The sequence below is a fragment of the Nelusetta ayraudi genome, unplaced genomic scaffold (assembly GCF_046127955.1).
Source record: "Nelusetta ayraudi isolate G7.1 ecotype Tasmania unplaced genomic scaffold, CSIRO-AGI_Nayr_v1 ptg000011l, whole genome shotgun sequence".
NCBI classification, from domain to species: Eukaryota; Metazoa; Chordata; class Actinopteri; order Tetraodontiformes; family Monacanthidae; genus Nelusetta; species Nelusetta ayraudi.
The window spans coordinates 28,252,501-28,267,858 of record NW_027466061.1 but is presented as its reverse complement, the minus strand read 5'-3'; the positions used below and the strand labels follow the sequence as shown (position 1 = coordinate 28,267,858).

The window sequence follows — 15,358 nt, the reverse complement described above, 5'->3', positions numbered from 1 at the left end:
GTAAACACATCCTTCAGCGAGGCGGCGTGACAGAAAGCAGTAATTAACAAGAAATTAAACAGCAGCTTTAAGTAAGAGGGCCAGCCGGGGGAAAACAAGACTGTGATGTGTGTGTGTGTGTGTGTGTGTGTGTGTGTGTGTGTGTGTGTGTGTGTGTGTGTGTGTGCGTGCGCGCGCGCACGGACAATTCCCTATTCAACCAAAAAATGTGTTATCTTTCTCTATTTATTTATCTATTGTGCTTCCACTGTGAAATTCACTTCCGTGGTTACGAGTCAAGTGAAGCCGGTCTACACTCTTGCGGTGTGTGCACGCGTGTCTGTGCGTGCGTGCGTGCGTGCGTGTGCGTTACCTTTGTCGCTGAAGTCGTCCACCAGGATGACCTCGGCGATGAGCTGCGGCGGCGAGCGGTTGAGGATGCTGTGGACGGTGCGGAGCAGCGACGACCAGCCCTCGTTGTGGAACGGGATGATGATGCTGGTGTTGGGCAGCTTCTCCGCGTACAGCTTCTGCCGGCAGCTGCACGCCACACACACACACACACACACACACACACACACACACACACACACACACACGCGCACACACACAAAAAATCATACTGAATCTATGTTCTCTGCTGCTTTAACAGGACACCTCAGCTTCTGAATCAATCACATCAAGCCCCGCCCCCAACCCAGTGATGCCACTGGCCTGCTCCTCACTGTGACAAACGCGGATTTGACATGACAACGAGATGTACAGCTGTTATTGTTTGTCAACATGCAATGTTACCTTGCACAAGACCACACACACACACACACACACACACACACACACACACACACACACACACACACACACAGAGCGAAGCCAAAGTGAGTTATGTTCCCTCCCTGATGTGGAGAAAGGAAACAGGAAGTGTGCAGTGGAGTGTGTCAGTCGATCAATCCGAGGCCGAACACAGCGCGTGTGAAGAGAATATGAGTCGCAGGAAGTAAGAAACCAGTTCCCCTGTGAGCCTGTGTGTGTATGTGTGTGTGTGTGTGTGTGTGTATGTGTGCGTGTGTGTGTGTTGGGGCAGTGCCTTGCGTCCGCCTGATTTGTCACAGCGGGGCGACAATCTGTGAAACTCGTCACTCATCTGTGTTGTTTACGCACCAATTTAATTCAATTAGGGCGGCCGGGCTGACTGACAGGCAGCGTGTCAGTCGTGAAACACACTGGCTGTGTGTCAGACGCCGCCGCTGTCCCACTGGCGCTGACACTGGGCGAACACCAGCGGAGCAGCGGAGGAGGAAAACTAGAGTTTTTAATTAAACGAGTGGCAGGATAATTAAAAGAGCGGCTGCGGGGCCTTCACACATCGATCTAAATATCAATAGGATCAATACCAAGGGGAGCATTGGTATCTGATCAATGCCTGTGTGATGAGATCGCTATTTTTGTTGTTGTGGTTTCTGTGGTCCGTACATCTCGGAAATTACTCCAACTTCTTCTTCTTCTTCTTCCTTTTCTTCTTCTCCCTCCCTCTCTCTCTCTCTCTCCCTCTCTCCCTGCTCTGTGTCTCCGGTCATGAAGGACCTACAACCTGACTTTGTTTTTCACAACCATCTGTGTGTAATGGAAGGACGTTTTAGTTGTGTTGATATCATTGCAAGTTTAATATTTATTGTATATATATATATACAATATGTATATATATATGTATATATATTGTTGTTGTTTTCTTGTTATTTTGCACCAGTGACTTTTTCCTAAACAATTGTGTTAAATAAAAAGGGGATTTTTTTTTATTTTCACATCGTTAAATTAGTTTTGTATTGTAGTTAGTTAAGACAAAATGTTTATTTGCCTAAAATCAGTATATAGGTGTTTCACCATGATCGTAATCAACTAACTAAAGGCAAAATTAGCAAGGTTTTCAACGATGATGACATTTTAAGCAATGTCGGTGAGACCAGTCCTGTATTTACTACTTGGTATGGGATTGAAACTGAAATCTCCAGTATCGCCCACTGCTGCCTCACTCAGTGACAGGATGGTTGAAAGATGGACCTGCAGATTTAAAGGGCTAAGACACCAGACCCAAGTTTACCAAAAACACAGTTTCTACTCCTTGATGAGGAGGGGACACCGCCTCTTCTAGCCCAACTTTAGTAAAGTGGGTGGAGCCAGAAAAAAAAACCCTCCTCTGATCACCTTCATGGATCTTCCTGACGGGACAAGGAAGTCTAAGTTTGGGTCGTCCTGTCACAACTTTTTTCTGTCGCAAATTGTCAATGTCAAGCCGTTTCACTTGTTCCATGTCAGGTAACTGATTTAACTTGCAGTGACACACACTCACACACACACACACGCACACACACTGAGGAGAGGACTAACTTCGCATGGCGGATGTCCGGCAGCGAGCGGTTGAGGGAGATCCGGTCGCTGATGTAGATGTTGAAGCCGTTCTCCCGGTAGGCCAGGTCCACCCGGTCCGACTCAGTCAGAGGGAAGGGCTTCCCGTGCTCGCCGTTACCTGGAGAACACACACATACACACACACACACACACATACACACACAAAGAGACAACACTGTTGTTTTGGCAGAGCTCAATGAGGTTACGCTCGAAAACGTGCACCAGCCGTGAACGAACAAACATAAACGTGGAAGTGTTAATAGAGTAAATAATATATACATATAATAACAAATAATAATATATAATATAAAATAAGCTTTAAAGATAATTAATTAAACATTAATTAATAAAGATGATACAATCTTTTTAATTCAGTGCAAATTGTATTTTTTTTGGGGCTAATCGCGATCAGACTGACACACGCACAACATAATATACAATACTATACAATACAATACTCTTCTTTTCATCAGTTTTGGTTCCGTCCACTCAACCTGTTCCTCAAGCTGAAGTGCTAAATGTCCACACTGCATCTTGTGTTGATTCTGCGCAATTCACACTGCAGTGATGTAAAAAAAAAAAAAAAAAACACTCCTGGACTTTTGAACGGCACGTTTCTCTCTGGAAAAGCTTCCAGATGGCTCCGGCTTTGAGTCACCAACTGTCCCTTGAAAAATGTAATCGTCCTGTAATTGCACTTTTTCCCATTTCAGAGATTAATCACAACTAAAAAAAAAAAAAAAAAAGAATCGTTTTACACCCTAAATTATTTTTCCTTTTGCCTGTTGCTGACAAACTCTGAACAAAAAATTTTTTTTTGGTACACATGTCAGGTTGGCTTCAACTTGGCCACTAGTGTTGAGGTGTGTTTCATGGCTGTGTTCTGAGTGCAGCTCAGCCCAACCTCTAATTACCCTCATCCACATATCATAGTGGAGAGAGTGAGAGAGAGAGAGAGAGAGAGAGAGAGAGAGGGAGAGAGAGGGAGAGCGGCCTTATTCCAGCAGAGCTCCAAATTACAGTGAGTTTCATTAGCCTCCTTTCAGCCGTTGCCACACACATACACACAGACACACTCCTGCACGGCGGCTGATCTACAATCAGATGGTGAGAGAGAGAGAGAGAGAGAGAGAGAGTGAGAGAGAGAGAGAGAGATACTCCTTTCAGGGAAAAACAACAAGCCAGCGCTGTGAAACGTGCGACATACATCACACAAAGTGTTTTCTCCTCCTTCCTCTTCCCGCTGAAAACTTGCCGTTCTTCACCACCAAGCTGTAATTTAATCTTAATGCGTTCTTTTATTTTCGTTTTTTTTCTTCCTTTTTTTTGCTTTTTGTCTCCCGGAGATCAGCCATCTGTTTGTGGTCCCCCGGTAGAAAAGTGCACACACGCACTAACAACAAGTCGGCACATCTCTCATACTTGACGCGTGCGCAGGCAAACCACATGAGAGACACAGAGAGACAAAAAACACATTTCAAAAACAGAATCAATGACGGCGAAGCCTCAGAAATAATAATAACAATGTGCTGACACGCAACGTGCGGTTCATCCTTTCTCCGTGTAAATCGTTTTTCAAATAATTCAACCAGCTTGGGCTCAGATTTACACAGAATGGGTTGTGCTTTTATGTCCTTTGCGTCCTTGGTGGCCTCGTTCGGGGCGAGAGACAAGCCTTCGGCACTGATCAAACTGACTACTGGGGTCGGGCGTATCGATCTAGAGATCAGTAGTATTGATAGCAATGTGAGTAGTGGTATTGGATCGATGCCTTGCATGAGGATATCAATACTTTTGTTGCAGTTTCTCTTCTCGACGTCTGGCAAATTACTCCAGTTTATTCACAGCTTCTCTCCCAGAAAACAGCGTCTCTCTCTCTCTCTCTCTCTCTCTCTCTCTCTCTCTCTCTCTCTTTCCCTCTCTCTTTCAACTATCATGTGCAACAGGGCACTTATTATTGTATTTTTTTTTTGACCTGATTATTTGTCTAAAATCTTTGTCCTGTGTTTTTCCATGGTCATAATCAACTAACTGAAGGACAAATGGTTCAATGATCACGACTTTTCAGATTAAAAGCGTCACTATCTGCGATACCGCCCCTGTATTCACTTGTTTTCAGATCGATAACAAAATTCCCAGTATCGCCCATCCCAACACGGACCACACCGCAGCATCCAACATCGTTTACAAGCAGGGCCCGCCCCACTTTCCTCTAACAGGATGCTGATTGGTCAGGCCAGATGGTGACCTCTGACATCTGGCCACATTGCAGGGTTCCAGCCACTCTAACTACTAACAAAGTTATTTATTTAATTCCTTTTTTTCTGAGCAGCAGAACCTTTAAAAGACATCTCCAACAGACATCAAAATCCGCCAGCCGCTGTTTTCAATCCACGTTTCATCAAGGGGCCGCTCAAAGGCCACCGCGCTAACAACATTTTGCTCGCAAAAATCTATAAACAAACTCGTCCTTTAGACGGCCGGGCCGCTTTGTTCCCTCAGCCTCTCAAATCCTGCTCATTTGCAACTTAAGCAGCAGCTAATGCCGAGAAAAAAGCCCGCTGAAATCTGTTGCGTTTATAATTGATACAAGGAAAAAAAAAAGAAAAAGAAAAAAGGTTTGTGTTCCATTCAAGGCCCCTGGGGCTAAATCAATGCTTACTGTCGGAGATTAACAGTGTTTAATTTTAGATCCGCGCTGTAGTCGCAGGATTGATTCACGCTGTTTCAAAGAGAGACACAATCCAGTGAAGGAATTAATAGATTTCAAAAGGACTTGTGTGTGTGAGTGCATGTGTGAGTGTGCGTGAAGCCCCGCCCACCTGAGCGAGCGCCGTCCCTCTTCATGGCCTCGTAGTCGTGCCAGTCTGTGCGCCGCACGCCGTCCGGCCCCAGCAGCGACACCCTCCGCACCTGGTTCAGCCCCTGCAGGAGTGAGGAGACACACAGAACACCCGTCAACACAAAACCCACCTCCCTCCTGTAGCAAAGTCGTATTTTTATATGCTCTCCTGCCACGCGTTTGTTTATTTTCACAGCCGATAAACACGACGACAATGGAGAACAATAAGGAGCCACTTAGTAGAAAAATTTTAAAAATCCGCTTGTTGACTCTGGAGCGCGGACAGCACATGCTGCAACACCAAAGACTTTCTATTGCTTCAGAAATCTATAAAAAAGAAAAAAAAACTCAGATCAGCCTCGACAACCACCCAGACGTGCAGAGAAAGCAGCTCTAACAAAGCACACGATGGCAACGCGTGCACGTGCGCCCTCTATCATTCTCCGCTCTTCATTAGAATGCTGAGGCAGCCATTTATGGAATTCTCTCTGCTCCACAAACGACTGTGGGTGACTCCAGACATTACGGGATCACAGCGCGACGCTAAATGAATTAGCTCCACGGGAGGATGCAATTAGTGTAATGTTGTTAATACAACCGACACATTCCGACGGCACGGTGCACTGCAACGGGCCGCTGGCCCGCGCACCGACAGAGAGAGACACACAGAGAGGGAGAGAGAGAGAGAGAGTGTGTGTCTGTGTGTGTGTGCAGGCGCGGCAGCAGGTCCTCAAACACGTGTTGGCGCTTCTCGTCTCGCAGCGGGACGTCGACGCAGAAACCTGAGTCGTCTGAAGCCACTGGGCTTTGTTTATTTCTGGTTGTTTGTTTGCTTGTTTTTTTGCTGTCATACACGAATGAGCCAAGACCGAATTAATACATTCTTTGTACGGGACAACCGTGCTTCAAACCAACCAATAGAACGTCAGGAGGAAATACAGTATATACTGTATTGCGAGAGGTCCCGGGTTCAAATTCCGGACGAGCCCCCAATTATGTTACGACCGGCTCGAGATGTTAAAAGCGGAAAAGATCGTAACATAAAAACCCTCAGGAGATCAGTAGGTGTACAAGATTAAAATAGGCATTATTATCCTAAACAAAAAGAACAAGGTAAAACTACAACTGAAGGCGACCAACTAGTGCTGTTAACTCAATAAAGATAAAAAAAAAGAGACTTCAAAAGAACGAGAGCTATCAATTTAACAAAAGCTGTCAAAAATGGGAAAAGAAAACCTTGCTATCTATTTTACAAACCCAAAATACAAGAACAGCACCTCTAAAACCTAAAACCTCGAACACAAATGGCACTATTGAAAATATTCAAAAGTAGCTTGAAGCTCAAAAAGAGATAATATAACAAAAATCCAGCCCTTGGCCACTCTAATGTAATTTGCTCACAAAGATCGAAGGTTGACGGTGCAGAGGCGTACTGGCAGAGGAGTTCAGTCGCCCCGAAGTGTCGAGAAGTCGCTGTGTAAGTAGACGGCTGTCCTGTGATTGGTTGCGTGTGGTTGGTTGGATGGTAGACTGCAGGCGGGGTCGAAGACTGAGAGCGGGACTGAGCGCACCAATCAGAAGCACACCTAAATGAACATAAATTAACAGACAGAACGTGAATGGCACGGCGGGAGGAGGCGAGACGGCCGGTGGCCGTAACAATCGTGGATTACCATGACATATAAATAGATGAATAGATACTGCAGTCACTGTGAGGGCACATATTTCATACATGTAGTGACTGTTGGTGTCATAAATATCAGTGACAGTAACACTATGGCTAAATGCCAGTAGCGTAAAATGCTAATTGCTAGCAGACCTCCAACTCGCTCTGAAAAATAGGCAAAGTAGGCAGATGACTGCAAAAATCATAGCAATGCTTCGAGCCGGGCGACACTGTGGCGCAGTGGTTAGCACTGTTACCTCACAGCAAGAAGGTTGTGGGTTCAATTCTGGGCCTGGAGAATCGAAGTAATGGGTATTGAGAGTGGATGCTTGTTTTTAGCCCGAGTTCTCAAGTTTATGCTTGCGCCTTATACTGACGTGCCTCATTGCAGCTTGGTCAACCTGTCATCGTAACGGTCTGCCAACATCAAACGGGACGCCTTGCCATAGTTTATGAGGATCTGTGGCGCACCCTTAAGGTGGAGGCTGTGGAAGAGTCGAAAGACCCATTAAAAATTGGGCTGAAAAAATATGAAAAAAGGTGAATTTTAAAAAGAACAAAGAAAAACCCAAAGAAATCAGTTGGTGAAGACACTCCAACCGAACCAGATGGATGAGATGAAAAAAAAAAAAAATCTCCCATTGTTCCCCAAACACTTGCCAGAGAAGCAAATCATGCTGGTGTGCCGAGACTTTGTGTTCCGAGAGGATTCTGGTGCCGGCGGATTAACGGGATGTCTCGTCAAATAGCTGGTTCCTGGAAAATGTCGCTCCCACCGCTGCGTCTTACCACCAAGGAGCCGAACGGAGGCAGTAACCATGGCCACCGTTCTCATCAGGTCAAACTCCCGGTGAGATCACCTCCTTCCCTCCCTCTCCTCCCACTCCTGCTTTATGTTGTTGTTTCTTTGTTTGCTTGTTTTCTTTTGTTCCCCTCTCCCTCTCCGCTCTGCAGCGTCGCTCCGAATCCTGACACCGAGCCACCGAGTCCGTCCGCCCGACTAAGAGGAAGTGACGGTGCCAGCAGATGTACAGGGGAGCTCGCAGGGAACAAACAGTCGGGGGAATTCAACTCCCACCAAAGCTGTCGCCGCCGCTCAGCGCTGATCTGTGGTAAATCAGAGCGGACGGCGCATTAAAAGCGGCATCCATTTCCTCGCCACCGCGTGGGCGTCCCCGCCGCTTTAGTCACCGGCTTGGGCTGGATTCGCCTGCGCTCGCTCGGAAATCGTTGCAGCTGCTCCCGACCAACCGACCAAAACACACTGGCAGGTTTTTCAATCCTCTCAGAAAACTCTCTCCTTCACATCCCCAAAAAGCATTGTGCAAGTCAGCTCCTCGCAACATCACAAAGGGGGAACTTTGTAGCTACTCTCTACACTGGACTGGAGCCTACGTTGCCACCTACTGGCCAAGGTTCAATAGCTACCCGTGATTCTACGCAAACAACGATTGTAAATTCTTCCTGAAAGGACCGACACGTTATAATTCATCACTGGATGTTGTAGTTTTTTCTACTGCACGTTATGCATTGCATTCTTAACAGGCTGTGCTACCATTGGCATGGATATAAATCTCATCGTGAGGCTGCTTGTTGTCCTCCCCCACCCCCAGGGATCCTGTCATGTCAGCCTCCACGAGATCCAACATGCTAGTCTGACAACTTCTGACCTTTGTTTTGCTTTTTAACAATGGAACACAAGAACCCATGCACACTTGAACAGCAATAGAATCGTGATAACGAAAAGGCTATCAAAAAAGATAAGCTGTTGTCCTACTTAAAAAGAAAATATGAGAGAGGTCTGTAATGTTCATCATAGGTACACTTTAACTGTGAGAGACAGAATGTAAGATAAAAAAAATCCAGGAAATCACATTGTATGATTTTTGAAGAATTTATTGGTATAATAGTGCAGAAAATTTAGCACCGAAGGAAGCAAGAATTCTGGAGAGCATTTCAAGGTTCTCGAGTGGAGTTGAAAGTCCCAGTGACAGCCGCAAAACATCACAGCTCTTGAGAAGATCTGCATGGACGAATGGGCCAAAATACCAGCTAATGCCAACCAGGGTTACGTTACAAAGTATGAAGGTAAGATTTTGTTATTGATGAAATACTTATTTTCTGCACCATTAAACAAATAAACTCTTTGAAAATCATTCAATGTGATTTCCTTGAGTTTTTCTTTTTTAATTCTGTCTCTCACAGTTTACCTTTGATGGACGTTACAGGCCTCATCTTTTTAAGTGGCACAATTTGGTGTACATGGAGAGACACAAATTGTGAATTACAGAATGGTTTGTTCTCAGGGTCACCACCTTACATTGATTTGTTACCTTCTCCGTGAAAATCAACAGAATTATCATTCACAGAAGCAGAAGAATCAATTACCACGGCTTGATCAACTATCTTGTAAAAGACTCATCTCTGGAACCCACATTTTAATTAATATCTTCTGTTTGATGTTCAGTCTTAAAATCAACTTAGTTTTGTATTTTAGCCATTCCCAGATAACTCCAGTCCTGTAGTTGTTACACCCAAAACACACAAAGCAGGGCTTTGGGACTGAACTGCTCCAGGTACCTCGTTGCTTAATAAAATGTCATTTTCTGTGTCTCTGACCTCATTACAACCCAGACTGGTTCGACTGGGTTTCAGGACTCGTGTTCAACAGATGGAAAGCGTCTCCTCTGTGAGGTGAAGTCGGGCTGCCTGAGGGCCGAGGACGCCCCCCCGCCCCTCCGCTTCACACAGTGCTGACTCACAGTTTAATTACCCGCAACATCCCGCAAGCTATTAGCTATCAGCGCCGCAACTTTCTGCATAATGAATCGAAAAGTTTTTCGACTGTGGTCTTGGTGCAGGTGGTGGCGTATCAACATGATCCCAGGAGGCGACGTCACCGTCCGTCACCGTCCGTCACCTTCAAAGGGCCTCAGAAGCCAGAAAACTGGTCAAAGTGAAGGAATAAACAGCCGGCGCATCCATCGTGCGCCTCCTGCTGCGCTCCACCACCTTTTTTTTTTTATTTTATCATTTGATTTCCTCCCGTGAGCCGCCGCCATCACCACAGGGAAGTGGCTCCATCACGGCGCGGCCGCAAAAAACAAATTTGTGCCGCCGGCGATTTACGGGCATCAGTATTCAAGGTGCAGTTCGGAGTGGCTAATAGGGCGTGACAGGAGCTGCACTCAGAGCCACGCGGCCCATGTTTTATCTCCATCGACTGTTCAATCATTAATTAGCGGCGGCAGAGTCGGCTTTAGTGACAGGCCTCGGCGGAAACTCATAATTCAGCCGGCGGAAAAGAAAAAAAAAAATGGCGCCAAGGAGGGAGGAGGAGGAAGAGGAGGAGGAGGAGGAGGAGGGCAGGAGCGGCCGACTCGGCCTGCATGACTGATCGCTCATTAACTCCCAACGTCGTTTCATCCATTCATCTGATGTTTGCTGAGAAACACCAGGACCTTCACTGCTTAATGGATTACTGCTGTGCATGTTTGTGCATATTGTTTTTTCCTTAAAAAAACAAACAAAAAAAAAACAGAACACAAAACAAAAAAAGAAAAAACAATTCTAGGACGCGATCAACAACTGATTTAAAGGCTAATTTCTCAGGGCCAGCCACGGGATCTGATTGGCTGCAGGGGCTTCCAGGTGACTGACAACAGCTAAGTGGCTCCAAAGAGACGGTTCAGATTTGATGTGCTCCTGCTTCTGCTGTTGGTTCACGATTTTCTTTTTTCACCTTTACAGATTTATTGTGACCACCCGCCCCCCCCACTCCTACACACATACACACACACACACACACACACACAAAAGCTGCACTTTGCAGCTTCATTCTAAAATATCTGAAAGGGAAAGACGTTGCTGTAGCAGTGCAATTGTGAGCTTTTTGAATCATACGGACCTCTCAGTCCGTATCATTCAGCTATGTGGATAAATAAATGATATATTTAAACAAACATATAATTAAAATAAACACATTTGCAGCTTTCTTTCTCATTTGAACCCTTATTCTGTTTTGATAGTTTATGAGGGACTAGTATAAACTACACACACAGAGAAAAACAACTGGCAGATCTTCCTTCAGAAGGTTCCCACAGAGTCCTGAAGCTGTGGATCCTTTGGATTCCATGATGATGAGAAGCCTACATCACATCTAAACCAGAAATTGGAGACCTTTTTCCTTGTGGTACGAATCCGCACGGTACATTCTTTTTGACAAATATTTTCTATTCCAGTTCATGGCCTGTTTGCCACTTCCTGGTTGTTGCTATTGAGCAGACTCAAAAAAGTCTAGTCTCTAATTTATTTATTTTTTACTTTTTTTAATCCAAGGCTACCCTCTGGGGCGTTGCCCTCTCTGAAACAACCTCCACTGTCATTCCTTGTGGCAGCGGCGCCGTTCGGCACCGGGGAGGAACTTTCATTTCCCCTCCAGATAAATAAGTGTCAGCAAATTCCGAGCAAAATGCCAGCGACCTCGGAGGTCTCATGCTGAAACTCTGTGGAGTGGAACGGGGGGGGGGAAATATGTGTATCTTTATATATATATATATGTATGTATATATATATACCAAAAGGAAAATATAAAGAGAGGGAAGCGTTTCCTCTGTGAGCCTCGTTTATCACTGATGCTACTGCTGTTTTCTTCACATAGATACAATAAACAGTCAGACCAAACATCCTGTTCTCCCAGGATATGTTCCGATCTCTAATGGGCATCCTAGTTTTTAGATATATAAAGTGATACAATAATGGAAACAAAGCAATTATAATGCATGCAGAGGGGGCAAACTTTAGATATTATGAAATTATTGATTAGACGTCTGCGTAACTCATCGCCAGGCCAAGCGGGGTTTTCTGGTCATCTAAATATGGCCACCCAAACAATCCAAAGCCCAAACAAACTGTCACTGATATTTAAAGTAGGTTTTTAAAAACCTGCCAGGAACGATATTACAATATAGGCTCAGAGTGCCGGAGTTGAAACTCTGAGTCCAGTGAATCATTAGGATCTTCTATTTGTCTTGGGAAAATGCTGAAAAAAAAAAAGAAAGTCCAACACTACACCGTTGTTGTTGTTGTTGCAGCTAAAAAAAAAAAAAAAAAATCAGTCACTGTTTACTTGTCTGACACAAGCACTTGAGAGGAATCAGCTCTTTTTTGTTTTCCAGCAGCTCCCCAGACGTCCACCTCACTCGGAGCTTGTGGTTCCGTCCTCCTGATTCTTCGTGCTGGCGCACTGATCCGACTCGGTGCAATTACCGCTCTCATCCCGTCTGTCTCGTCCCCGCCTCCCTTCCACCTTCACACACCTCTTCACACGCAGGCCGGTCACTCCAGGACGGAGGTTGGCTGGTTGGCTGATCCACCGCACTCTTCCAAAGGGATGAGAAACTTGTCGTTTGCTTCAGCGAGAAGCTTAACTGGCTTTCAGAGACACAACTTCTCGGCGTATTTTGGGGGACTCAAAGAGTCGCACGATTTGGACAAATCAACTTAATCACAGACGGGCCACCAAAAAGACAAAGCTGGAATCGCACAGGTGGCTGTTTGTTGTTGTCTGATTGACTTTTGTTTTCAGGAGGAACATCAGACTGGAAGTTGAGAGTAGAAATTTGCTCCGGCTGAGCAGTTTCTGTTCTGCTTCTACGCATCTGGTGATTCACCGATTCACCAGTAAAGAGCTCTGGACAGGCTAATGGCTAAAACAATGGCTAATTGCACTATTAGAAAGTGCACTGTTACTTTTTCCCTTTCTTCGGCCACCAGCTAAAGGAAAACTCTCGGACTAATAATCTTTCCCCCGGTGACATTCACGCATCTCGCTGCCGAGATCCAGGCTTCCTGGAAACGCTCTCTCTCTCTACTTACACTTCCTGTCCGAACCAAGTGGCCAGCAGCTCGAGGTGGAGGACCAGCCCCCCTCCCCTGTAGCTGGAGCTCAGGCCACATCCCAGAAGGAGTCATTACCCAGAATCCCGCTGAGAGGAGCAGAGATGCTGGAATCATCTGCCCACTGAGGTGGCGATAACACTCTGACACAAACGCTGCTCTGACAAAAGGGTTTTTCATTTCATTTTTTAGTTTTTTGTCTCCCCGACAGACGAATCCAGACAGCCGTTTCATTGGCCGACCAGACCGAGTCGTCCTCAGAGACTCTGGCGCACTGTCCGAGATCAAGACAGCCGCTCAAGGACGCTGTGCCACATGCTTCCTGCTCGCAGAGTTTTTTTTTAGTTCTGTACTTGTTTTTTTTTTTATTATCTTTTTTTTTTTATCAAAAAAGTGCCACCGTGAACGATAAAAGGCAGCAGCCTCGTCAGCCGCCAGTGTGCAGCTGCTCTTTCCAAAAGGCGGCGGGTGGCCTTTCTGACGGCACTGCGAGAGAGAGAGAGAGAGAGAGAGAGAGAGAGAGAGAGAGAGAGAGAGAGAAGGTTGGATTCTCAAGGAAAGATCCACCCTCGCCACCCCTCACCCTCCACACACACACACACACACACACACCACCCTCGATTGTGAGGAAGGAGAAGCGAGCCGTGAGCCAGACAGCCACGGCCAGCGGCAGGCGGAGCCGCACAAGGACGTCCAGCTGGGCCGCCGTCCTTGTCCCACTTTAGCGAGTAGAGGCGGGGGTGAGAAAGAGAGAGAGAGAGAGAGAGAGAGAGAGAGAGAGAGAGAGAGAGAGAGAAAGAGCGAGAGAGAGAGAAAGAGAGAGAGAGAGAGAGAGAGAGAGAGAGAGAGAGGAATCCATCTATTGACCCCAGGCCGTCCCCACTCTGCTGCACAGGTGGCGCTGTGCCCCACTTCCGCTCGTTGTTAACACTGGACCTTTTCCACCGAGCCGGCTGATTTGCGTTAACCTTGCAGAGCCGCAGGATCGCTCAGGCTTCAACCTCCAGCAGCAGACGGCCTACCAAATCAGATTCCTCTTCAGCAGCCAGGACTCTTAACAACCCCTCGGTGAGCTGAGAGCAGACTCGCTGCACTGACTGACCACAGAAGAAGACCAGGAAGCTACTATAGGGGCAGGCTGAGGTCTGAGATCTTCCACCTTGATCTCTACAAACTAGGGATGTGAATCTTACGATTCGGTTCCGATTCCGGTTCAAAATCGATTCGCCATTGAAACGATTCTCAATTCCAATGATTCATGACTCAAAAATGGACACAGTGCATTGTGTGTTATAATTAGGCAGATTATGGCATCAAAACAGATTTTTAAATTAGAAATGTATATACCAATTGATTCCAACAGTGTTAAACACTCAAGGCTAAAATGAAGACAAGTGGTTCAACATTTTTTCATGCCCAGGTTTTACAAGAAATAATGTTTACAAATAAAATTAAAATAAATGAAATTGCACATAAAACCATTTTCTACCAGAAGGTTAAAATAATTCAATCGTACACAAAAATACACCACAAGGTGTACACCACAAAAATAAGTATCAACTCAACTCAGCTTTATTTATAAAGCATAAAAGTTAAAGAAAAAAAATAATACAACTTCTGTTAATAAATAAAATTGCCTGAATAAGCCAGGAGGGAAAAAAATTATTTTCAAAGTTTATGAATTGATTCATAATCGTAGAGGACCATAATCATGATTCTTACATTGACCCCCCCCCCCACCACCACCACCACCACCCCTTTCAGAAACTCAACCGCAGGAGACTGTGACTGACCCAGGTAACGTTCTCTCACTCTCTCTCTCTCTTCCTCTCTCTCTCTCTCTCTCGCTAACGTGCCTCGCTGATGTTGTGCAGCTGGTGGCTGCAGGACGTGACGCTGAACCCATCACATGCCAGTGCGATAACAACAACAACAACAACAACTAAGGTGATTTTGATACCTGCGGCGTCGAGACTTCCTGCTTCCAGCCTGCAGGCTTTTTACCCGCAAAACATCAAACCAGACTCACCAACAACACAGCAGACACACGAGAGGAGCTGCTGCTGCGGCTGCTGCTGCTGCTGCTGCTGCTGCTGCTGCTGCTGCTGCTGCTGCTGTTGTACAGCCCGGATGAATGTGTGCCCGATCAAAAAAAACGGGGAAAAAAATAGACCTGACTAAGTGAGGTGCGCTGGCTGCACTCACTCACACAAACACACCTCCAGCTAAAAGCGCGGCTGCTATCACCTGCTGACAGACCAGTCGAGGCGCCCAAACAGCTTAAAGCCGACTAATAAAGCCTGTCGGTGGATCCGGCACGGAGAAACGTGCAGATATTTGAATTTGTTGCCCGGTTGCAAAAGGCGCTATCGCTAACAGACAGCTGGTTTGTTGGCTGAAAGCCCGTTAGACGCAGCACCGTGAGGCCGACCTGGAGCTTTTCAAACACCCGGTGAAGGGAGGGGGGGGGCGGGAGGGAGGTGGGGGCGGGGGGTCACACACCCGCTGCACGCAGGTCGCGTTCCCTGTTTACAAGGTGCTCACGCGGATATTCCAGCAGAGCCCCA

The 15,358-nt window shown here is 46.2% G+C and overlaps 1 protein-coding gene across 1 annotated transcript in view; it reads right to left on the bottom strand.

Moving 5' to 3' along the window:
- The window catches only part of LOC142885706 (polypeptide N-acetylgalactosaminyltransferase 10-like), a 40,447-nt gene that overhangs the window by 16,938 nt on the left and 8,151 nt on the right, over window positions 1-15,358 (bottom strand). The window contains exons 2-4 of the mRNA XM_076022435.1: window positions 5,208-5,310; window positions 2,365-2,503; window positions 353-519 (exon numbers count right to left, since the gene is read on the bottom strand). Coding sequence (XP_075878550.1) covers window positions 353-519; window positions 2,365-2,503; window positions 5,208-5,310 — 409 coding nt within the window. The remainder of the gene's footprint in view (window positions 1-352; window positions 520-2,364; window positions 2,504-5,207; window positions 5,311-15,358) is intronic.